The sequence below is a fragment of the Sminthopsis crassicaudata genome, chromosome 1, assembly GCF_048593235.1.
Source record: "Sminthopsis crassicaudata isolate SCR6 chromosome 1, ASM4859323v1, whole genome shotgun sequence".
NCBI classification, from domain to species: Eukaryota; Metazoa; Chordata; class Mammalia; order Dasyuromorphia; family Dasyuridae; genus Sminthopsis; species Sminthopsis crassicaudata.
Window position 1 is genome coordinate 58,993,974 of NC_133617.1, and position 25,296 is coordinate 59,019,269.

At 34.5% G+C, this 25,296-nt stretch overlaps 1 protein-coding gene across 9 annotated transcripts in view; it reads left to right on the forward strand.

Moving 5' to 3' along the window:
• EPS15L1 (epidermal growth factor receptor pathway substrate 15 like 1) overlaps positions 1-25,296 on the forward strand; it is a 111,479-nt gene that overhangs the window by 36,297 nt on the left and 49,886 nt on the right. For 6 of the 9 annotated variants that reach the window (XR_012488570.1, XM_074306081.1, XM_074306118.1 and 3 more), the window contains 7 exons: positions 3,748-3,820; positions 10,186-10,347; positions 12,316-12,513; positions 16,200-16,370; positions 20,825-20,951; positions 21,821-21,871; positions 22,710-22,840. Coding sequence is in view for 8 of the 9 variants with exons in the window: in XM_074306081.1 (XP_074162182.1) it covers positions 3,748-3,820; positions 10,186-10,347; positions 12,316-12,513; positions 16,200-16,370; positions 20,825-20,951; positions 21,821-21,871; positions 22,710-22,840 (913 nt within the window). In the remaining variant the exon portion in view is untranslated. The remainder of the gene's footprint in view (positions 1-3,747; positions 3,821-10,185; positions 10,348-12,315; positions 12,514-16,199; positions 16,371-20,824; positions 20,952-21,820; positions 21,872-22,709; positions 22,841-25,296) is intronic. The other 3 variants (XM_074306090.1, XM_074306107.1, XM_074306152.1) reach the window with 1 other exon arrangement.

Sequence of the window (25,296 nt, forward strand, 5' to 3'; positions counted from 1 at the left end):
TCACCGTTGCCCCTTCTTTACCTTCTAGGGTTAAACAGAACAAGGGATTTTATTTTCATATAATGACTCTTCAAATATAACTTTTAAATGTTCTTTCTTCCAAATGTTCCATTTCTATTAAATACCATTAAACACAAAGTTGAAAAATCTCCAGCTTATCAATGTTCTTCCTAAAATGTTACTCTTAGAATTAATACAATAGTCTACAAGTTGTCTAACTATGGCAGAGTTTATTTAGTAGAACCATCACTTTAAGTACTTTTGGCTTCCATTCACACTATTTCCATCTTCTACATCTTTAAATATAGATTAGAATGGGGATGCAGTAGGACCTTTATAAATAATTGTTGAGTGACTTATTGGGACATAATATAGACACCCAATTTCTATTTTTGCACATAGTTTTGTAAAAATTTTCTTAGACAACCTGTTGTCTATCCATGTCTCTTCAATCTTGCACTTTTGGAATTGATTTTTTAAACTCAAGTATAAGATTTTACCTTTATTCCTGTTAAATTTTATCTTATTTGGCCAAGTGTTTTAGCCAGTCAAGATTTTTTTGGATTCTGACTCTGTCATCAAGTGTGTTAGCTCTCTCTCCCAGTTTGGGTTGTCTACTTAATTTGATGCACCTGTGATCATTGCCCTTTATCTGAATCTGAAGTGATAAAATTGCTTAACAGTCCAGGACCAAGTGCAGGTCCCTAAGGTGCACCAGTGGAGAGATGGTAGATGTGGAGGTGGAAGGGACATCTTGGAATGTCTTATAGTTTTGTTATTTCACAAATAATGACTCCAAGACTTAGAGAATTGAAATGACTTTCCCAAAGTCCACAGGTGGTATATGTCATAGCTAAGGAAAACTAGAGCCTGGCTCCAGCTCTCGAATTCTTTTCATTGCATTATGCCAATAATTCTTTTGTATCTCTCACATTCAGACAGTTTCCAATCTTCCTCATTGTATGATGATTGCTTTTTAAGCTCTTTTTTAAAAGAGTATCTATCAGGTGATAACAACAACAATAATAATGGCATTTATATAGTGTTTTAAAGTTTGCAAAGTGCTTTACATACTTTTTATTAAGTGTTTTGGTAAATTTATAGGAACTATTTTTTAGTACTTTCTTGATTTACCAGTTCAGTCAACCTGTCAAAAAAAGGAAAATAAAATTAGTCTGGGATATGACTCACTCTTGATGAAGGCATTCTGTTTCTTTATTATTTGTTTCTTTTCCAAATGTTCACTAATCATTTAATAATACATATTAGAATTTTGCCAAAAATTGAAATTAGACTTAATCTAATTTCTCTAGTTGGCAGATTAAATTTTTCTCTTCCTTTTTTTTGGAAATTGGGAATATTTATCTTTATCTAATCTTATGGTACCTTCTATTTTTCATGATCTTTCACATGTCGAGAAGAGCTCAGTAAATTTTCTTTTAGTTCTTGCAGTATTCAGGTATATGATTTCTTTTGGTCCAAGTAACTTGAACTCATCAATGGTAGCTATTTTCCTCTAACATATTTAATATTAACTGCTATTCCCTCCCTTCCTTTCCCGCCCCCTCCCCCCCCACTCCATACTTTCTACTCTAATCTAATCTCTTTGGAAATAAATGCAAAGAGGGCAGCTAGGTGGTGCAGTGGATAGAGCACCAGCCCTGAAGTCAGGAGGACTTACTTGAGTTCAAATTTGCTCTCAGACACTTAACACTTCCTGGCTGTGTAACCCTGGGCAACTCACATAAGCCCAATTGCTTTTGCCCCCCCCCCCCAAAAAAAAAAAAAAAAAAAAAAAGGAAGTAAATGCAAAGAATTGGACATCTCTTTCTGTGTTCTCTCTAGTCAGTTATCTTACCTGACCTGAGAAGAAATCCTTTTTCTCTTTTGATCCTCCTCTTTTTCCCAATAATCTTTAAAGAGACTCTGTCATTTGTCAACCCCTATGGAGCCAAGTCATCATTTCTTGAATGATAAGCAGCTGAATCTTCTATACATATCTGGCTTCTTCCTTTTCAGGAAAAATCTTAACTTTTTTTCTTAGCTCCAACTACTCAAAGGTCTTTTTTTTTTTTTTTTTTTCTTGTATGTGTTAACATTTTCTTACCCAATCTTTTTAGATTTTTAAAAAAATTTTCAAATATAAGTCCTTTTTTGTTTTTCCTCCATCCTCCCTTCCTTCCTCCCTTCCTCCCTCCCTCCTTCCCTCCCTCCCTTCCTTCCTTCCTTCCTCCCTTCCTCCCTTCCTTCTTTCCTTCTTTCCTTCCTTCCTTCCTCCCTCCCTCCCTCCCTCCCTCCCTCCCTCCCTTCCTCCCTCCCTCCCTCCCTCCCTCCCTCCCTCCCTCCCTCCCTCCCTCCCTCCCTCCCTTCCTTCCTCCCTCCCTCCCTTCCTTCCTTCCTTCCTTCCTTCCTTCCTTCCTTCCTTCCTTCCTTCCTTCCTTCCTTCCTTCCTTCCTTCCTTCCTTCCTTCCTTTCTCCTTTCCTCCCTTCCTTCCTTCCCTTTCTTTCTCCCTCCCTTCCTTCGCTTCCTTCCCTCCCTTTCTCTCTCCCACCTTCCCTTCTTCTTTCCCTTTCTGTCATCTTTTTTTTTTTTTAAAGGAAGGTTCATCTTTCATGATACCTTAGAAAGGGAGAAGCATTCTTTCATCTCCTTTGCTTTTTTGTTTAGGGAAGACCAGGCTGCCCTTTGAACCATAGATAACATCCACTTTGCTGTGCCAAAAATATAGACACCATTTTCTCATTGCAGTTTGCTGCGAATTCTTGCTTCTGCTATTTTTTCTTGATTGTGATATCCTTAGTCTTTTTCTTGCTTCCTGGCTTGTGGATGTTTTCATTCCTACATTTGTCTTTCTCATCACCTTTTAAGCATCTATTAACCTAATGATAGCACTCTTGTTTCTTTTCCCTTCTTTAATCTTTTCTTACTTATCCTGTCTTACTGTCTTCATTTCCTCGAAACCTTTTCATTGTTTAAATTCCTTCTCTCTAAGCTTAAAATTTTCTCCCTTTCTTTTTAGATCTTTCTGCTTTCATTTTTTTGTCTCTCTCCTCCTGCCTTTTTTCTTTCATCTTTCCTATTTTGATTTTTTCCTCTCTAAATTTAATTTCTGGTATTCACTATTCCATAGCTCTCCAAATAATTGTCACACTTTCTTTTCTTTGTTCAGTTTTTATACTTCTTTTGATCTCATTGCCTTTCCCTCAACTGCATCTCTCTGGTGCTCGTCAATATATTATTAATAGTTATGATGATGGTGATAATAATGAAAATTTTTATAGCACTTTAAGTGCTTTACATACTTAACTCATTTTATTTTCACAGAAATACCTGTGAGATGGGTGCTACTGTGATCTCCATTTGGGGAAACTGGAACATGGAGAAATTAAGTGACTTGGCCAGGGTTACCCATCTAGTAAATGTCTGAGGTCGGATTTGAACTTGGATCTTCCTGACCATCTATATTATCCCACCGGAGACCTTTCTGACCTGGTTGATCCAGTGGTATTTTACAAACAAATTTTTCAGTACAGATAATAAGAATAAAATAATGAATGAAAGGTGTAGTGGCTAGTGCTTTTGGTGTGGGCCATGATTGTGGGGAAACTTTATGGAAGAGTAGAATGTAAGTTGGATTTTGTAGGATGGACAGGATATGGGTAAACCAAGAGGATGAGGAAGAATCTCAGGATACCTCAATAAGTATGTGTTGCTTTACTGAGTCTGGGTGTGTGTTTTTCACTCAGAGAGAAGTATTCCTTGGAACAAGACATTCGAGAAAAGGAAGAAGCCATCAGGCAGAAAACTAGTGAAGTGCAGGTAAGAGCACCTGTGCCACTGCTGAACTGGAGAGAATCTTTCACTGAGTTTGATCCAATAAAATGATTAATTTGGGTTAATTAGTGGCAAGACCTACTTACCCCATTAATGCAGCCATTTTACTCTCCAGAAGGTGTATACCCACACAGATATGTTTGTTCCCAGATGGGTCTTTGCCTCCAGAGTCATCCTGCTGGTGTGACTCCCTCATAGGGCCCTCCTTCTTCCCATGCGTTTTTCTAGCAGTGTCATTCTGACTGAGCTTCATGCCTGTTGCCTGCTGATTTTGTCTGCCCCTAGGCCCCACAGCGGTTCTTTGTGACTTTTGTGCCACCTCCTGCTGAGCCTGCCCAGCTGCTCCCTTTCTGCTCTTTGCCCTCATGGACCATGGCCCTGCCCTGTGTGTGAGTGTGGTGGGGGCTCTGCAAATGGCACTTCTCAAAGGGCCCATTCTGGGATTCTTCTAGACTTTGAGTGGCAAGGAATTTTAGAGGTGGTCTAGTCTTACCTGACATGTGACAAATAAAGAATCTGATGTAAGCTAAAGGATCTTCTAGATTATAAGTGGCAGGACCAGTCTTCCCAGTTCTTCTGTGCATCCTGCCTCAGTTGCTTGGCTAATTTTTTTATTCTTCATATCCTTGATGCTGCCTTTCCTACATAATCGAATGATCTCACCTACACAAAAAACATCAGGCCCTTTCATATCTCCTACTTATCCCATTCTTCCCTGAGATCTCTGTTTCTATTTACCTTTAAATTTTTTGCTGCCTGTTCCTGGTGGCGGGGCACCTGGTAGTGCCTTCTCCCACAAGATTGTGGTCTTTGAGCTCCTTGAAGACAGTCTCTGTCTTTTGTTCCCTCTTTGTGTCTCTAGCACTTAGCACAGTACCTACTAGGCACTTAATAAATAATTATTAATTGAGTGACTTTTCCACTTACAACTATGTATGTGTCTTCCACATGTCTTCCAACATTAGGATGAAAGGTCCTTTAGGGCAAGGACTATTTTATTTTGTTTACTCATTATCTGATGCAGGGCCTCGCACATATTAGGTATTGAATAAATACTTATTTATTGATTGATTGGGAGTTAATGTGATATACTGGGTTGGAATACTTGTCCCTCATTGTCACTTCCAGTTTCATCTCCTACCAGCATCACTCAGTTACCTCTTTTCCTCATGTTAAACATATTTCTACCTTAATCATGTTGTGAAAGAAGAAACAGAACAAAAGGGAAAACCATGAAAAACAAAACAAAAGTGAAAATATGCTTCAACCTACATTCAGACTATAGTTTTTTCCTCTGGATGTGGGTAGCATTTTCTGTCAAGAATCTTTTGGCATTATTTTGCATCATTGTGTTGCTAAAGAAGAGTAAAGTCAATAATAATTAGCTGATAATCATACAACGTTGCTGTTACTATATACAATGTTCTGGTTCTGCTTATATCGAAAGTCTTTCCAGGTTTTTTGAAATCATTTTTTATTCCACAAAAGTATTCCGTTATAATTATTTACCAAAGCTAGTTCAGCTATTCCCTAGTTTATGGATATTTTCTAAATTTCCAGTTCTTTGCCACCACAAAAAGTACTGATATAAATATTTTTGCATATGTGCATCCCTTACCCTTTTTAAAGATCTCTTTGGGATATAGACCTAGTAGTGGTATTGTTGCATCTAAAGGTATGCATACTTTACAGATTTATTTCTTCTTGACATCACTGGCTTAGAGCAGAAAGCCATTATGTGTAAGAGATGGAACTTGTGCTGCTTTGGACTACTTCTCTATTCATTCTGTCATGCTTTTCTGGGATGTGGATGGGCTACTTGAGGTCTTTGACTGTTGGGAAATAGAGGGGTTTGTTGATTCAGAGTGGGAACTCTAGGTTTCTTCCGAAAGAGATAGAAATAGGGAACAGTGTCACTGTATAGTCAAGGAGCAGCTTTGAGAATCAGCAGGAATGTTGGGGAGAATGACGCTCTTTTTGTTATGCCTTTCCATTAAACTCTCTTGCATAGTTAATGTTCTATCATCAATTCACAGATCCATTTTGGAAACAGAACGTAATGTTCTGTTTCTCTAAAATATAATCATTCTCTTGGAGCAGATTTCTTAGGGAACTTCTGGAGGCAGCCTTAGTTTCAGTTCAGCTCAATAAAACCAAAATGCAGCCAGGAGTTAAGGTCCTTCACTGTTTCTTTCCAAATCTTATCTCCTTCACTTGGGGCTCGGCTAGTTTTCTGGAGGCCTTCCTCTCTCTTTGATTCCTGAGAGCTCTTGCATGAGTGTCTCCAGTCTCTCCTCTTCCCAATGTCTCCAGCCTGTACCATGGTGGAATCTCGAATCACTCTTCACTTTGAATCTCCTAGAGTGTGGAATCAGACTCCAACTCTGAGAGGGGGCTTGTGGGTACTCCCTGGGCTTGTGGGAGCTCCTTAAAAGTATGCTCTCTTAAAGGTGTGAATCTCATGGAATTCTAGTAATACATTACAGAACTAGAGAATTGTTAAGTACCATGCTGAATTAAATAATTATATCCATTCCAGTGACTTAGCACCTTGTAAGAATCCTAACATATCCCCAATGTAAGACCTTAATCTTTATGTTCTTTTCTTTCTAAGAAGTTGAATTTCTCTTTTATTAACAGACCTTCAAATCTTTGAATTGCTTTCCTTCTTCCAACCTTAATTTAATCATGGCTTCCAGATTTATATTTTTAAAATATTCATTATGTTATTTCTTAACTTATGTAATTTTTTCAAAAAGTCCCTATAATAATTATCTAATGTTTATTTAGTCTTCCAGTATTCCCTATTGTGAAGTTCCTTTTCAGTCATTTTTCTTATTGCTGTTTTTCATATTCCTCCTTAAACCAATACTCAGTGTCTAATATTATCTGGTTCCACAAGTATTTCTTTTTTATTTTTTAATGTTCTTTATGTTTATTTTTAATTTTTTAAAAAAATGTTTTTATTTTCCCCAGTTGTAAAATAGCAGATTTTTTTTTTGGGGGGGCTATACATGCAAAGTAATTTTTTTACATATTTCCAAATGAATCATATTGGGAGAGAAAAAATCAGAACAAAAGAAAAAAAACTGTGAGGGAAAAAAAAAAGAAGAAAGAAAAAAGTGGACATAGCATATGTTGTTTTAAACATTCCGTTTCCATAGTTCTCTCTCTGGATGTGAATGGCATTTTCCATCCAAAGTTTACTGGGATTGCCTTGGATCACTGAACTGCCGAAGACCCAATTCTGTCATAGTTGATCATTATACAATTTTACTGTTGTGTACAATGTTTTCGTGGTCCTACTTGTTTCATTCAGCATCAGTTTGTGTAAATCTTATCAGCCTTTCTAAAATTCACTTGTTCATCATTTCTTATAGAACAATAGATTCCATTAATTTCATATACCCATAACTTATTTAGACATTCCCCAATTGATGGACATTTACTCATTTTTCAATTCTTTGCCACCACAAAAAGCTGTTACTAACATTTTTAGTAAAGATATTTTTCATCATTCATTTTTTAAATAAGGTTTTTAATTCCAAATACTTTTCCCTCCTTTATAATTTCCTTGGAATACAGATCCAGTTAGTGATGCTACTAGACATGTACAATTTTATAGACCTTTGGGCATAGTGCCAGATTGTGCTCCAGAATGGTTGGATCATTTCATAACTCTACCCACAATGCCTTAGTCTCTCGGTTTTCCTATTTTCCATCCAACATTTATCATTATCTTTTCCTGTTATCTTAGTTAATCTGAGAGGTGTGAGGTGGTACCTCAGAATTGTTTTAATTTGCATTTCCCTAATTAATTGTGACTTAGGGAATTTTTTTCATATAATTATAGATAGCTTTAATTTCATCATCTGAGAATTGTCTATTCATATCTTTTGTCCATTTATCAATTGGGAATGACTTGTACTCTTATAAATATGACACAGTTTTTTATATATTTTAGAAATGAGACCTTTATCAGATTTTTTCCCAACTTTGTATTTCCCTTTTAATCTTGTTTTTATTGATTTTGTTTATGCAAAATTTTTTTAACTTAATGTAATCACAGTTGTCTATTTTGCCTTTCATAATGTTCTCTAGTTTTTCTTTGGTCATAAATTCTCTCTTTTTCCAAAGATCTGATAGGTCAGTTATCCCTTGTTGTCCTAATTTGATTATGGTATTTTCTTTATGCTTAAAATCATGCATTCATTTTGATGGTTGTTTTTATGTTATTTTGGTTTGGGGTGTGAGATGCAGGTTTATGCTGAGTTTTTGACATTATTTTCCAGTTTTACCAGCAATTTTTATCAAATAGTGAGTTCTTATTCCAGAAGCTGGAGTTTGGGGGTTTATCAAATACTGAATTGCTATAGACCTTGATTATTGTGTCATATGTATCTAATCTATTCCACTGATCCACCACTCTGTTTCTTGGCCAGTACCAAATTGTTTCGATGACTCTGACTTTATAATATAGTTTTAGGTTTGGTACTGCTAAACTACCATCCTTTGTATTTTATTTTATTTTTTTCATTAATTCCCTTGATATTCATGTCAAATGATGGGAGGGAAAGGGGGCAGCTTTGTTAATTATTTCTCTATTTGTAGGAAAAGCTTTTTTATATTTCTTCATCATATATAATGTGAGTTTTTAAATGGGTAATTTTTTTTTTTTTTTAATCAGCTTAAGAAATTGTGCTTTTAGCTTTAGGATTTTTCAAGTTTTTAAGTACAAAGAAGTTTTGTACTTTGTCAAAGGTTTTTTTCATATCTACTGAAATAATCATACTTTTCATTCTCTACTTGGGGTATGTTGGATGAATTTTCAGCCTAATAAACAGTCTAAAAACCCCACTTTCCTAACTGACTATATCACTCTTCTTTATCAAAAAATCTTTATGGGATCAGAAGGAAATGCTAATCTCTTCATCTCCTTCAGGCTTGGTTCATATGCAACCTTCTGAAAGAAACCTGTTCTGAGTTCCCCAGTTCTTAGACATGTTTCTCCCTAGTATGCTGCATATTACCCCTATCATAATCAGTAAAATCATTTTGAGTAGCTCTTATTTATTTAGTTACAAGTGTGTTGCATTCTCTTCATATGTCTAAGCTCCTAGGGTAGGGAGTGGGAGGGCAGTAAGAGACTATCTTACTTTTATTTTTATATACTTAAGATGGGGCCTGACCCTTAATAAATTACTTGACAGACATTTAGGTCGTCCACAATTTGGCTTAAACCACCTTCTTTTACCTATATAGACTTCACTCTAGTCCAAAAAAACATAGGTTACTCCCTGTTCTAGGTCTGACTGTCTTGTGTCAGTAGATCTCTCTTGTCTCCTTATGCCAATCTTAACTGAACCAGACTTACTATGAGTTTTTCTGAATTTCTCCACCAGGATTTGGCATTGTGCATTTTAAAGCTCTATTTAGAGGAGCTTTTGTGGAGGAACTCATTGTACTATTTCCTGCTATGCTACCATCTTGGCTCTGCCTTCTAAATCTTCTTAATGCTAGTGCTGTCCTCTGAGATGAACTTCTGTCTACTTGCTCTTCATTTTGTGTGCACCTGATTCTCACCTCTATTATGATGTGAGCTTTTTTTTTTTTTTTTTTTTTTTTTGTTGTTGTTGTTGTTGTTTTTGTATCTCCGGTGTTTAGCCTGCAGTAAGTGCTTTAGGTAGTTGTTGACTATTCAAATGAGAGGAGAATAAAAGATGATGTCATTAACATAATACTTTAACAGTTTGTATAACTTTTAATTTTTGTAAATTGTTTTACAATTACATATTGTTAGCTGATGGAATAAGAATGTGAAAAAGATTTCAGGAAAAAAACTTTCTTCAAATAATAGCTGATGAACTATTGAACAGCCTTTCAACTGCTTTTTGTTTTGAAATCTTTTAAAAGTGTGTCAGTGGAGGAGAAATTATATTCTAGATTTTTTATTTTCTCCATGGCTCAGGGATAAAGAAAAATAACAAAAAATTAAAACCTCTGGATAATGGACCTTGTGGGTTAAATACATGTAAATCATTCAGTTGACAATTTAAGAAATTTATAAATTTTACAAATATGCTACTGCATCTATTATTTTCCTTTAGGTTATTAAGTTTATTTTTGGAGGCTAGCCCCATCCTCTTCCTATTAGATCTTTTTAGATCCTATTAGATCCTTTGCTATAGGATATCTGCTTTTGCTTTGAATATCAGACTTTACTCCACAAGTTTTCATGTTGGAAATTGCGCCCAGGTCATGGAAACATTAGCAAGATATTTCTGTGTAGATGAACAAAGAAGCCATTTCAAACTTCCTCACTTTGTAACAGATTATGATATTTTCCTTAGGAATTACAGAATGACTTAGACAGAGAAACGAGTAATTTACAAGAATTAGAAGCTCAGAAACAAGATGCTCAAGATCGCCTTGATGAAATGGACCAGCAGAAAGCTAAACTTAAAGATATGCTAAATGATGTAAGGCAAAAATGCCAGGAAGAAACACAGATGGTGAGTGGTGGCTTGTTTTTGAAATTTTATGTCTCCCTATTATAAGCTTAACTTTGTATTGGACTAGTTAAGCCATTCTACTCTCAGTTACAAACTGTATCCTCAAAACAAGGAGGAGGAAAAAGTTAAACATCAAAAATAATTGATGTGAATGTATTTGAGTCTTCAGGTCCTTCTTTAATCCTGTTAGTGTAGTTATCTCCTACACAGTACAGATCACAGGCCAGTCAGCATTATCTTTTTCCATATTTTCCCAAAAATCCTTCATAGAAAATCTATCCAGAATACTGGAGAATTTTGTTTTAATCTTAGGAATACCAGTTCAGAACCTGCAGTTTTAATTTTTTGTTTCTCATTCTTATAACATGATCAGTCTATATCTTTTTTTTCTGGTAGTATCTTTTATTACAATATATAAACTTTATAAAAACATTAAATTTTTGTTATTTTCATTCATATAAAGATATTTTATTCACATTTATCATGACTACACATCTTTATTGTTTTACTGTAATTTTCTTCCTAAAAGAACAAAATCTCAATTTAGGTTTTACCTGAATCAGATTTGAGGATCATACAGAATTAGCAAATTTAAAAAAAAAAAATTATCTACCAACAATATTCCCCCCTCTCAAAACTTTCTTTAAATGGTAACATTTGTTGTCTGTTCTAAAGTATACTCTAACCTGGTATTCAAGCTTTAACTCTGGCATTCAATTCAGTTTGATAGGCATTTATTAAACTCCTACATGCAGAACTCTGTGCTGGTTACTAGAGAGGGAAAACTTAAGTAAGAAATGAGGAATATATTACAAAAAAACCACCATATTTTTGGAAACACTATAATTCCATCCTAATATTGGGAATATATCATTTAAATCAGCGAATCTTAACATGGGAATCCCTAGACTTAAAATGTATTTTGACAACTTTCAATATAATTGATTTCCTTTTATAATCCTATGTATTTTGTTTCATGCATTTAAAAACATTATCCTGAAAAGAGGTCCATGATAACAGAAAAAAGTGTAAGGATCTTTATTTGTATTATTTAGATTCTTTGTGCTTTTTACCAGTTATGGGGGACAATTCGCTTAACTTCATTGAAACTTTTGATTCAGTATTATCCACCCGACCGAGGGTAGAATGAGGATAAAATGAGATGTCGGTCTGTATGTAGGTATATATATATAAATATATGAATGTGGTGAACTTTCTAAGCCTTCTAACTATCATATAAATGTAAATGGTGAATTTATTATTTCAGAGATATTCATGTTACAATTACAAATGATACATTTAAGGAATATAAAGTAATATGGAAAGCCTAATATCTTGAAGGAAGCAAAACTCTAGGTGTGGTGATACATGCCACTAGTAATCCCTATTAGATGGATCTGAGACTGGTGGATCTTTTGAGCTCAGGAATTCTTAGCTGCAATAGAGTTAAATTGATTAACTGACCACACTAAGTTCAGTATCAATATTGTGACACCTCAGGAGTTGGGGGCTAACATATTTCCTAAGGGAATCAGCTCAGGTCAGCAACAAAAACAAGTCAAAGATCTATGCTGATCAGTAGTGGGATAGAGCCTGTGAATAGCGCTTTGTTTTCGGTCTAAATAAAATAAGAAGATTTAGCTTCAAAAAAAACAAAAACAAAAAAACAAAAAAGAAAACAAAAAAAGAATAGCGTGCACAAGGAACACAACTAGGTAAAGAGAAAAAAATATACACAGGTACAGAGATAAATGAACAGAGGACAGAAGACAACAATAATAAACTATGATGAATACATTTTATATTAAAATTCATTTTAAAGTCAAAGACTAAGAAATGTGTGTTTATTTTATTGTTTAAAATCTGCAAATTTTCCTTCTAGGCTTCAACTCTTGTTTAAATAATATAAAAACTATGCTTTAAAATGATTTCATTCAGCTCTTAGAAGTATATTAAAATTTGTTTCAGATTTCATCATTGAAAACTCAGATTCAGTCTCAGGAATCAGATTTAAAGTCACAGGAGGATGACCTGAACAGGGCCAAAACTGAATTGAACCGATTGCAACAAGAAGAAACCCAATTAGAGCAGAGCATCCAAGCAGGGAAAGTTCAACTTGAAACAATAATTAAATCTTTGAAGTCAACACAAGAAGAAATTAATCAGGTACATTCCCATAATTATACTTCACTCTATATAATTGCAAGGTGGTATTTTATTTCAGAAAAAAGTAGTTACTGCTGACATCTGATTTTGAATTTGTGTCATTGAAGTATGGTTGAAATGGCCCTGGATTTATATTTAAGAGACTTAGGGTTAAATTTGAATTGTATGCCTTCCTTATTAACTAGAGAACTTTTGTTAATCTCTTGGAGTCTTAGTTCCCTTACTTAGCATCTACCTTATTAGATGTTGAGGTTAAGTGAGGTAAAAGTATATGAAACATTTAAAAGATTATATAACTGTCAGCTATCACTTATAATCTGTGTGACCTTAAGTATTAATAATTGACATTTTTGGCTCTGTCTTGAGCCTTCTTTTCTTTTTTCCTTCTGTTTTCTCACTTGGTGATTCTATCAGCTTCTACTTAGGTGGAAAGTTGCAGCAGCCTCTTAATTGATTTTCTTACCATGACTCTTATCTTCTTCCTGGTCATTTTCTATTTAGCTGCCAAAGTGATTTTTATTTTTTTTTTATTTTTTAAAAATAATATCTTTTTATTTTTCAAAATACATGCAAAGATAGTTTTAAACATTTACCCTAGCAAAACCTTATGTTTTAAATTTTTCTACCTCTTTCCCTTCTCCCCCAAGTAACAAGTAATCCATTATAGGTTAAACACGTGCAGTTCTTGTATATATATTTCTACATTTATCATCTTGCACAAGAAAAATCAGATCAAAAGGGGAAAAAATGACAAAGAAAAAAACAAGGAACAACAATAAAAAGATGAATATACTAGGTTGTGATCAGATTCAATCCTCACAGTCCTCTCTCTGGATGCAGATGGTTCTCTCCATCACAAGGAATTCGCCTGAATTGTTTTCAATGTTGAAAAGAGCCAAATCCATCACAGTTGATCATCCCATAATCTTGTTGTTTCTGTGCACAATGTTCTTTTGGTTCTACTCACTTCACTTAACATCAGTTCATGTAAGTCTCTCTAGGCCTTTCTGAAGTCAGTTTGCTGATCGTTTGTTATAAAACAATAATGTTTCATAACATTCACATACCATAACATATCCAGTTATTCCCCAACTGATGGGCATTCACTTAGTTTTCAGTTCCTTGCTACTACAAAAAGGGCTTATAAGTTTTGTTACATGGGTTTGGGATTCAGGCCAATTTCAACAGACTTGTGATGGAAATGTTAGGCTCCTACTCTATTTATTTGTATTTGTTTTTTGGGTGTGTGTGTGTGTGTGTGTGTGTGTTAAATGGAATGTAAGCTCTTTGAGGGCTGAGACCTTTATTTTTTTTCCTTTATATTTCTAGTGCCTAGCATATTCTAAATGGTGAATAAATATGTATTGATTTTGAAGAGATCTGAGATCTAGTCCTGTCTTATCCTAATATGTTATGAAATTCCTTCTAGATATCCTTGCTATATTAGTTGTTTTCCAAACATCTGCCACACTATCTTTGTTGGGGAGCTCAGTACTTAGGCAGCTATCTCTAATCATTAGGAAATGCCTACTCACATTGACCTTTATGTTTTATTTTCCTCTCTATAATTTCAACCCCTTAATCCTGATTCTACTTTCTAGATATTTATAGAAAAAGTGTATTCCCATGTTTTCACCTTTAACATGAGAGAATATAATATGCACATCAACTTGAGGGAGTCTTTAAGAAATAAATATTTTGAATGAACTTTCAGATTTAGAAGAGCTACTCCTAGCTATTCATAAAAGGAGATATAACTTTAAAAAGATGGTACTTTAGTTCATTTTAGTCTCATTTTTTTATTTCTGATTATATTGTGAACTTTTAGAAAGAGCCTAGATTGTTAAGTTTCCCTTAGATAGTTAAGGACAGACCTGACACTTAGTGATATGTGATGCTTAAATTTATTTAAGTCTTTTTGCCCTTCGTCATAGCTTTAGCCTGTCACAATTTCTTTTTCTCAGTGGCCTGAGCTAGGATCAGTAGTAGTAGTTACAAGGAAACCTATTTTTTCTCAGTGTAGGGAAGAACTTTCTAATAATTAGAATTGTCCTACATTTGAATGGGCTGGAAGAAGTAGAGGGAGAATTTAGAGGAGAAGCATTTAGGCAAAGATTTAGCCACTTGTTATATATATTGTAGAGGGAATGATTTTTGAATCGGGTAAAAGCTGAACAACATCCTGGTTTAGGGTTCCTTTCAGTCTTCATAGTCTATATTTTAAGGATTTTTCATAAATAAGTTGGCCGATATTGGATGAACCCAACAATTCTTTCCTCAATAAGACTCCTACTTCATATAGAAGAAGCTGTTAACATTTTGTTTTCAATGAAAAGACTTGTAAAACCATTACTAGCCTTTTCATTCCAAATAAAAGGTGTATTGAGATGATTACTTTACTTGGCTCAGTTTTTACTTACATTCAAATTAATTTTTTTAGGGTATGTTTGAACTCAAGTAGTCCCAATTCCATTTTCCCCAAGTGATTCTAAGTAACAAAACCTGGTTTCTTTTGTGCTTTATCATCATGACATGGAGGTGACTCTAACTGGTCCTACCGGGACCTATTGGTCCTGGAAAAACTTTGAGAACTAACCTGGTTTGGATTTGTGTGTCTTTTGTCCAAGAACCAGCCACACCAAGCACAGCCAAAGGGCTGGCCACCAGATGATTTTTACATTTGACCATAGCTACTCATGCAGCTGTCTACTAAAGAAAAGAGAAGATATGATCTATATCAGTTGAATGAGTACCCTGACAGATGAAATCATAGATTCTGAAAGTATTACTTTGTAGTCACAAGCTTTAAAAATTATTTATGTTTCTGTAACTAGCTTTTCTATGAATTAAATCTAAATTGGGGGCTAGATATATAATCATATATTATGTAATAATATATCAATTTCAGAATACTTATTTTGCCAGCATAAATTTGCTAATGACATTCAGACAGATGTATTTTATGAAGTGAAAGTTGATTAACTTGTGAATCATTTTAGAATATATGTAGTTTTCTTCTCTTTTCAAAGATTATTTAAAGGACCTAGGAATTTTTAGCTTAGTGGAAAAAGAAAGAAAGATGAGCACGATCATTTTCAAATTTTTGAAAGATTGTTACATGGAAGAGAGAGCCAGCTTAATTGACCTGGAGTTGTAGAGGAGAATGATATCAGTGGGGAGCCATAGGATGGAACACTTCACTAGTCTTGATAGCAGAATGGTATCATGAAAAGAATGCTGGATTTGGAATCAAAGACCTGAATTCTAATGTGACTTGGCTAGAGTGTGACCTTAGTTTTAGTACTAAAGTGTCATCACTTACAAAATGGAGCATTGGAATAGTACTCTTGTAGGTCCATTCCAACTCTGTATCTTATCATTTTTTTAAAGAAAAACTATAGCCAGAGCTGTCTAAAAATTTGGACAGTTTCTTTTGGTACTTTGTCTTTTCAAGCAGAGACTCCATGATCCTTGTAAAGGGTACTGTAGAAGAGATTCATACTTCGGGTTGGGGTTCAACTGAATGACTTTTGAGGTCCTACTAAGATCCTGTGCTTCTTGTCTCTATTTTCCATATTGTTGTGGGACCTGGATCTGAGTAAGAAAAGCTGCAACCTCTCTCTTTTTCTTTCTCAGTTGACCTTTGCTTGGGCCTGTATAATAGTGACCATTTTCCTTTCACTTAGGCAAGAAGTAAACTTTGTCAACTACAAGAGTGTCACCAGGAAGCCAGTACAAGTATTGAACAGTATAACGAAGCCCTGAATGGAATTCCTGGTGATGGCACGACAAACTTAGCTGATCTCCACGAAGGAGCCACACAGAAAGAAAAAGGCGGTTTTGGAGCTATGGTAAAGGTTGAATAAAAGTAATAATTAAGATTTACTTTTTCCAATGTTAACAGCAAGCAAGTTTATCAATTTGTAAATCATGTCTCATTTTGTTTTTGTAAAGTGAAGATTTTTGGCTGTGGTCTTAACTTCCACAGCTCCTGTAACCTAGCTTTCATCATTATATTCAGCTTACATACTTACTCTGTAGTTATGGGTGAGAATGATATGTTAAAAATTGTTTTGAAGCAATGTCACTTGCAATGAAAGTATTTGTATAGTGACGCTCACCAAATGTCTGGGGACCTTCAGTAATTTGTCTGTTTAACTTAGCCAAAATGTGGATATTTTCTCTGCTGAGCCTTCCTTTTTACTGCTGCCATGTTTTCTGTGACATATACTTTCTTCAGAAGTAGCATCTTTAAAATGAAAGTTTAAGATAAGGTTTAAGGAATATGGCAATCAGCTTTTAGTTATAAGAAGAGAGAGTGAAGAGATACTATTCTTCTCCTGTCTATTCATTCATCTGAAAGAATATACCTAGAGGATTGGGTGGATATTATTATTCCATTCACCTGAAATGTTTGTAATGTTTAAGAACTTAGCACTTTATTTTAAAGCTCATGACTACAGAGCAGATATCCCAATGTTAACTATGTTGGTGTTTAGTTACTTGTGTTTGCTATTTGGTTCCAAGGATGCTTATTTATATCCAAACAGCATCCCTAGATAACAACTTTGCCCACTTATTCCAAAGCTTCCAAATATCATTCCTGGGAGGAAACAATTTTCTTTTTAATCTAGTGACTTTTGTGCTATTGGGGTGAACAAAATGAAAGCAATTGGTCTGAAAGTTTTGGTGGCTTTCATCTCTACCTTACTTGTACTTTTTGTGCCACATGCTTTTACTTAATGTAACTACTGACATTCTTTTGGGGTCTAACTTCTATCCATTTCTGGCCTCATTTATTAAGTGATTCCTTTTTTCCTTCTAATAATGCAGGCACTCTTTCCTAAACATGCCTGACATCTCTAAATCCATTTAATTCTTGACATTTTTCTTTGCTGTATAGCCATGCAGTTTAGCTGTACTTAGCAGCTAGGGAGAATTATCTTTCTCTGGTTCTCTTGCACAATGCTTTTTAGTTTTCCTGATTTACCTCTTCTCTCCAGCTACTGCTTGATGCTCTGACATTTCTTCCTGACTCCTTCTTCATTTTATTTACCAGTTAGCTTTTCTTATGGAACTTTTAACATGTGATCCAAAGTATCTTTTAGTTATTCCACACATTTTTAAAGGTCAGTATTTCCTCAAAGAAATCTTTATGTTACAGAGTCTATAAACATTACTGTAAAAAAATTAAATATTAATAGTCATCTTTGCAAATTATATGAGCCAGAAGTTCAAAATTTCTACTATTCATTACTTGTCCTGTGTATTTTCCCCCAATTTTATTTTAAAAAATAGCATATTTTATTTTGCCTAGTATTCTTTATGTTAGGTCTTTGAACTGTGTTAATTAGGTTTTAGTCCCTAATACAGTTCATTTTTAAGTATCACTTCTGCAGTATTTTATGAGATTGGGTTTCTTGGGGAAAAAAATTGGAGATGACATGGCAATTAGTGTGCTTTGTAACATGGCCAGCTTTCTTCCCCAGAGATTTTACTTTTCTCATTATTTTTGTTCTTCTTTAAAGTATAGCTAAGTTTACATGAAATTTAATTAATCTTGGGAATGTTTATGTCATAAATGTTAAGTAAAAGCTGACTGCCAATTTTTGAAAAAACAACAAAAAAATCAATAATTATTGTACAAATACAACTTTAAAAACCTTATTTGTTTGTTTCTGTTTTTTAATAAACATAGTTTGAAAAGGGATTTTTGTTTCCTACAAAATGATGATTATAATCAATTAGAGGAGAGGCATCTTTTAATTCTCTTTCAGATTTTGATTTTAAGGGAATGAATAACTGAAGAAGAAACACATCTAGCATTGTCTAAAGCAGAGTTTAATTTACACTTTCTGAAAGTTGCTATTTAGCCTGTTATTTCTTAAATTCTAGTAATGTTACCAACTCCAAGTGACAGAGGTTTCTTAAAACATCATTTCTTTTCTCTTATCTGATTACACCCTCCATTGAAATTCTGCTCCCATGTCTTATTGTGGCATTGGGTCCCACTGGAGACCCTGGGTCTTTGTTGGCTGTGCCAGCAATACACAAACTCTGCCAAGTTGGGGAAGTTTCATCCACGAGCCTGGCACTTGACAATGCATCTTGTCTGAGGAATGACTTAGATAAGTGCAGAAAGGCTCATCACTTAGAAGGGCTGGTCCCATAGCGACTCATGGAATGTGGAGAGATTACAATATGCAGAGATGTCGGATGCCCCTGTTGAGGACATTCTGAAGCTTTCACGTGATCTGATCCCAAGCATACTATTCTCATCTTCTTTGCACCATTCATTTTGCCCACTTCTAATTGAAAGAAAAAACATCACTGCAGACTTGAGCCTCACTGAAAACCTTATCCTCCTTTCAAGGACCTGCTTCTCTATCATATCTTAGGCATAGATTTAGCACTCTTCTAGAGAAAAAGAAATTTAATTGATAATGCCTTTGATGACATTTCAAAGTTGTCAGGTTACTTTAGAAATGTATAACTTACATCTGTGATCAGTGAATTTTTTAGTTCAGGAGAGTTTACTTTTCCCATAATGGTCAGTCAAGTCATCATCCCTTGTACATAGGTGGCTTCATAAGGCAACTCAATTATTTTTCGTTGATAAGTAGACATTGTATAGATTACCTTGATGCATCTCTACATTTTAAAAAAATGTTATTTTAATAGCTTGTTAACTATCTAAACACTAAACCACATTACTTGTGCCAATATTTTCCTTAGAATTTTTCTATCAAAGAAACCCAAAAATGCTGATTTACATGAATTACAGTTCCTTGAGAGACATTAGAGATCCATTTCAGAATTCTATCACTTTGTTACCTGTGCATCAAACTGGGGCTTGGTAATTAGGGAATCATAATTCCATATCTGTAGTTGATGGAATGCAGCGTACCTAAAATAACCCAATGTAAATGTGAAATGAAAATGAAAATGACTGCCATAAAAAAAAGTTTTCATTCTTAGTGTTACTGAGCTTTCCCAGTCTTCTTCATCATTCTTTGAAAACAAGTAAAACCCTTCCAAACATGGTATTGTACAGAAGATTTATTTCCCTAACTGCCTACTCCATTCCCATAAAATTAAGGCTGTTTCATTTTTTCTTCCCCTGTATCCAAGAATTTCACTGGATGTTAGCTGAATGTTTTTATTATTTGGTCCTTAGCAGTGTTATACCTATACGGAATCCTTGTACTATTTAAGTATCTTGGGTTCTTGGCTGGGTATATTGGGCAAATAGCCCAAGAATCTGACTCTGATGCCTACCTTGTTAGGCCATATTGTTGAAGACTCCTGATAATCTTTCTCAGGTAAGAAAAAAACTGTTCTGTATTCGGCAGAAGGTATAGCTTTTGGTTAAACCCTGGAATCCCAGATTGGGGACAATGGAGACTATTAATTTGGGTAGGGTTTTTTGTTATTAGGAGATCTGCATTTTAACCAAGCATCACTGAAAATCATATTGCTAGATTTAATTGATTTCATTGTATTGTTAACTTTGTCATAGACATTCTTGACTGGCAAAGTTTCTCTTACCTGCTTCTTAGGTTTTTATGGCCCAGCTTTGTAATTGTTAATAATCCTAAGGTTTGGCCAATTTGGATAGTATTTTGGAATTGGTATTCCAACCCAATGGAAGCTAAATAATTCTTCTTGTTGGCAGAATTAATGTTTGTTCTGCTATAATAAAACTTGTCTGTTTTAACTAACAAACAGTATGTCTTCAATAACTAAAATGTGGTCATTATTTCTAAATGATGTGCATACTTTATTACCATTTACATTAGAAATTAGCCTTTCATAAGACTTACAAAATAAAAAAAGTGTACATTGAAGAATATAGATACCCCCCTTAGTTTGTGCTGGTACCTAATATGTATATTATGATAAATTCTGATAGCTGAAATATAAAAATATAGGTTTTTCTTCCCTTAGTATTGTAATGTAGTTTAGTCATTGTACTTTAATAGAATGGTACTGGGAATTTTGTGAAAATGTTCTGTAAATTGAATAATTTAAAATGATGATAGGTTTTCCCACCACTATTTTTAGAAAGGAATGCTAAGTTCTTTATATGTGATAAAGAGAAAAAATTTATCAGTTACTTGAATAAAAATTTAATTTATCTCTTAAATTTACACTAAGGAAGGCATTTCTTTGATCTTTATTTCAGTAGCAGTTTATTTTAGGATTTTAGTATTTAGTAGGGCACATGAAAATGTTTTTTGGAAATTACATTTTGACTGGTTTATATTTTTAAATGAGAAAAGCCTTATACTGTTTCTCCATATAATTGTAGGATGACCCATTCAAGAATAAAGCCTTATTATTTAGCAACAATACACAAGAATTGCATACAGACCCTTTCCAGGCAGAGGATCCTTTCAAATCTGATCCGTTTAAAGGAGCTGATCCCTTCAAAGGCAGTAAGTAGGGGCTAATATGTTGATCAAAAGATTATGTACCTATAATGCCATATTTACATAATAATTTTACTCTTAAATGGTCAGATTAAAGCAAAAATTAAATGAACATTCTTGGTCTAGAAACATGCTTCACAAACTTCATTAGTCTTTAGATATGTATCCTTGTTAAAAAACAGTAATTCACTCAGAGTTACACAGCAATCTATCAAAGTTTTTGCTATTGGATTATTGCTTTCCTGACATTTCTTCCTTTCTTTAGTTTAGAGGTAAAGATTGCTTTATGTGAGAAAAACAGCGAAGGGTAGAAAAAGGAAGGTGATTTACAAGTACATTCAAGATGGTGTTTAAATTTCTTTTCCTCTAAAGTTTCAGATTGTAGATGAACACCTTATTTAGAGGAAGAATGAGGCAGCTGCTAAATTGAGCTTTAGCTGCCTGTTCCTATTAGAAATGGATCTAACAGCCTGGCCTCTTGAGCCACAGGAAGACAGAACTATACCAGGAGCTGACCTCAGGAATTGATTGGCTCTCTGGTTTGTCCTACCCCAGCTTATGGCAAACAGCCTGCATGCAACTTTTTAAGACATAGTATTTGTATTTGAAAAAAAAAAAATTGTGCTTTTAGTGAGAATTACTCTTTCAAAGCAAAAGAATAAAGTGTATTTGTAGAGAGAAACCATCTGGGGGCAAAAGGAGAAGCATTTTTCTTTCACAAATGGGGGGAGTAGCCAAGGGAAATTTGCAAGGAAATAATGTTGTCAGAAGCCTTAACTTTGAGGATTTTTAAATCTTATTTAAACATTTTTTAATCTTTTTAAACTTTAAAAAAAATTTTAAAAATCTTTTTAAATCCCCCTTTTTAAATCTAGGTGACCCCTTCCAGAATGATCCTTTTGCAGAACAACAAATGACTTCAGCAGGTAAAAGACTTTTTTACAAGGAACATTTTCATGGAATTTTCCTAGAGTAATGTAGTTTACAGAGTATATCTTTCCTTTGCTTAAATTGAAAACTGAAAAAATAAATACCTAGTTTCCCCTAGCAGGATATCCAGTATAAGTCTTATTTAGTTTCTAAAGGAAGCTGAAATTGTCATCTTATCTCCTTTTTGCAATTTTATACCCCTTCTTGTCCATTTCACAGAAAGGTGAGGAGCAAAACTGCAAAGGAAGCTCCTGATAGCCAGGTGATAGTAAATGCTTGTCCATGACAGCCTGGTTAAATGCCACAGAATGTCACCCTTGGACTTTTAACAAGGGATCTATGCCACACTTGTTCATAGGTGCCTCTGTAAATGTTGATCATCAAAGCCAATATTTTTATGGTGCTTTCTGGTTTGTAAAGCCCTTTCTATAAACAACCTTCATTGAATTTTCATAATCCTGTAAGGTGGTCAGGGCAGATATTGTTACTTCCATTGTATAGATGGACAAACTGAGGCAAGTGATTTGCTCACAGTCTTAGAATTAGTATGTGATGACCCAGGTCTTCTGATGTCAGTGCTAGGGCTCTTTCCACTATTCCTCAGAATGTCTGCAGCACAGCTGTGTGCTCTATTCTTTTCTCCATAGCATTGCTAAGAAGTATGTCTATCCTTTAGTATCCTTATTGATTATACCTAAATTTGCAAGTTTCCTTTTGGTTGGAGCTTTAAATATATGTTTTTGAACATTCAGGTAGAATAGTTTGCCTATGAGTTGCTGTTGTATCTAGCATTTGTGAAATGGTGTTCATTTATTTTCTGTTACTAAATTTTAGATCCATTTGGAGGGGATCCTTTCAAAGAAAGTGATCCATTTCGTAGCTCTGATGACTACTTCAAGAAACAAGTCAAGAGTGATCCATTTACCTCAGATCCATTCACAAAAAACCCCTCCTCATCTTCAAAAGTAAGTGATTTTTTTATGATAGATTATACATTTGTGTGTGTGTGTGTGTGTGTGTGTGTGTGTGTGTAAAATACACAAGAATAATCTAATATCTTGAATTGCTTTGCCTTGGAGACATGACTAAAGACTAAGGAATGGTTAATATCTTAGGAACAATATTAAACATGATCTCTTTTAGGATTAGGGGGAGTATAAGGGCCCTAGATCTGATTGTCTGCTGAATAGGTGATAATGGGCCAGATAATAAACTCTTCAGCATTGTCAGGAGGGTAATTGTTGGGCTATAGCATATTATGACACTGAAATAGTATGCTTAGAATAAAGTTTTATTGGATATATTCTTGATTGCTTTTCGCCATCTTAGAGAAACCCTTTATTATTAGTTTCTTAATCATTGTGGAATGAGAGTCATTGATTTAATTTTTTTTTCAAGTGAGAGTGTTTTTTAGGAAATGCTTTAATATGGTTAATATGAGGAATATATTAATACCCTCTATCTATTGCACCAGCTAGCTGTCCCAACCTGGTATAATTTTTCAGAAAAGTGATTTTTTTTTTCCTTGAAGGTCTTATTAGCTCCTGATTTCATTTTTATATATATCGGAGAGGACTAGCACCTCTGATGGGAGGATTGGTGAGGTCTTTTCAAAGCTAGACATCTTTGGTGTCTAGCCAGTCACTCAATTCTCACCTGTAGCTCCAGAAAGCTGTAGCATATGAAGTGGTTGCACCCCCTAATAAACAGGCAGGCTAACTGAAGTGGAGAGTAACTGACAGGCCCCAAGCCCATGGGTGAGCAGAGTGATATCTATCCCAAGCATCTTCCTCCTGGGCAGAATGAGTGAATGAGAGCAATGTCCACGGTTATCTTCCCGTATATGTGGTATTCCACATTCATGGTCCCCTACCTCTATTGTTAAGGGAAGAAGGTATATATTCTTACTTTTCTTCTCAAGGACCAGTACTGCTTAACTTTTGGAAAGCATTGTCATATTTTGATGCCTTTTTTGCAATACGTTCCTCAGTCCCAAAATTATCTCCTAACCAGAAAAATTCACAACTTTTATTGAGTCCTCATTCTTTTTGATGCTTCTGCATTTATACTCTTCTTCTGGGTTCTCTTTTACCTCTTGATCTCAGAGAAAACACATTCTCCTAGATATCCTTTTATCTTTTACCATTCCTCTGTTTCTAATAGTTTCTTGACCTATTGACACCCTGTAGAGAATGTTCCCTATGATTTTGTTTTTTACCTTTTCATCTCTGTACTGCTCCCTTCTCAGTTTATTCTTCACATTTTGCTACTGTAATACAGGTGATTCCATTTGGATCTCCCACCATAACCTCAAACTCAACATGTCCTATGTTGAGCCTATCACTCAGTTTTCTATAACTTCTAAATCTGTTCCTTTTTTTTGACTTTGTTTTCTAGCAGTACCATGACCTTTCCAATGTTCCTCCCCTCACTTTAAAAAACAGAATTTTCATTTCAAAGATAATTCACAAACATGAGCATTTTAATACAGAGAACAAAAAAAAAGAAGTTTACATATAAAACCATGAACTTCTATTATGTGCAGTTTGACTTGTTTAAAGTATTTTTTTTAAAAGGTACATGTTAAATTTAACAAGGTGATCACAAAATTACCATTTTATTTTATTTTATTTTTTGTCCCATCTGAACTTTTTTGTTTGTTTGTTTTCTTTTGGGTACTTTTAAAATATTTTATTGTCAGGGTTAGCTAGATGACACAGTGGATAGAATATTGGCACTGAAGTTGGGAGGACACAAGTTCAAATTTGGCCTCAGACACCATGTACTAGCTTCATAACCCTGGACAAGTCACTTAACCTCAGTTGGTTAAAAAAAAACCCCAAAAAACTTTATTGCCTTAATTTCTTTCACTTATTGTTTTATTTTCTGCATCTCTGTTACTTCCAACTCACTTTACATGTCCAAGTTATAACTCATTCCTCTTGTTTCTAATTCTGTAATATTTTCTGTTCCTACTACCACAACCCTAATGTAGGCCCTTGTTACTATTGACCTTGATTATTGAAGTGGCCTCCTAACAAGTCTTCCTGCTTCTCACGTCTCTTGCTTCCAGTTTTTTTCTTTTCTTACTTTGAAGCCAGGTTAATCCTTATGTATTAAGTTAAACTTGTCTTGATATTAATACTTTTCATTTACATAGGATTTGAAAGTGCTTTATATTTTTATATTTGAATCTCACAATAATCCTGTGGGTAATATTAACCCTATTTCACAGATAAGGAAACAGTCTCAGAGTAATTGGTGTGTATATGTATATGTGTGTGTGTGTGTGTGTGTGTGTGTGTGTGTGTGTGTGTGTGTGTATCTCCAATAATAAATATGGGAGGTGACTGAAGTCAAAGGGAGTGGACCTCTTAGTTTCTTAGTGTGTCTTTTGAAATGTCTTCCAAGATAGTTGGAT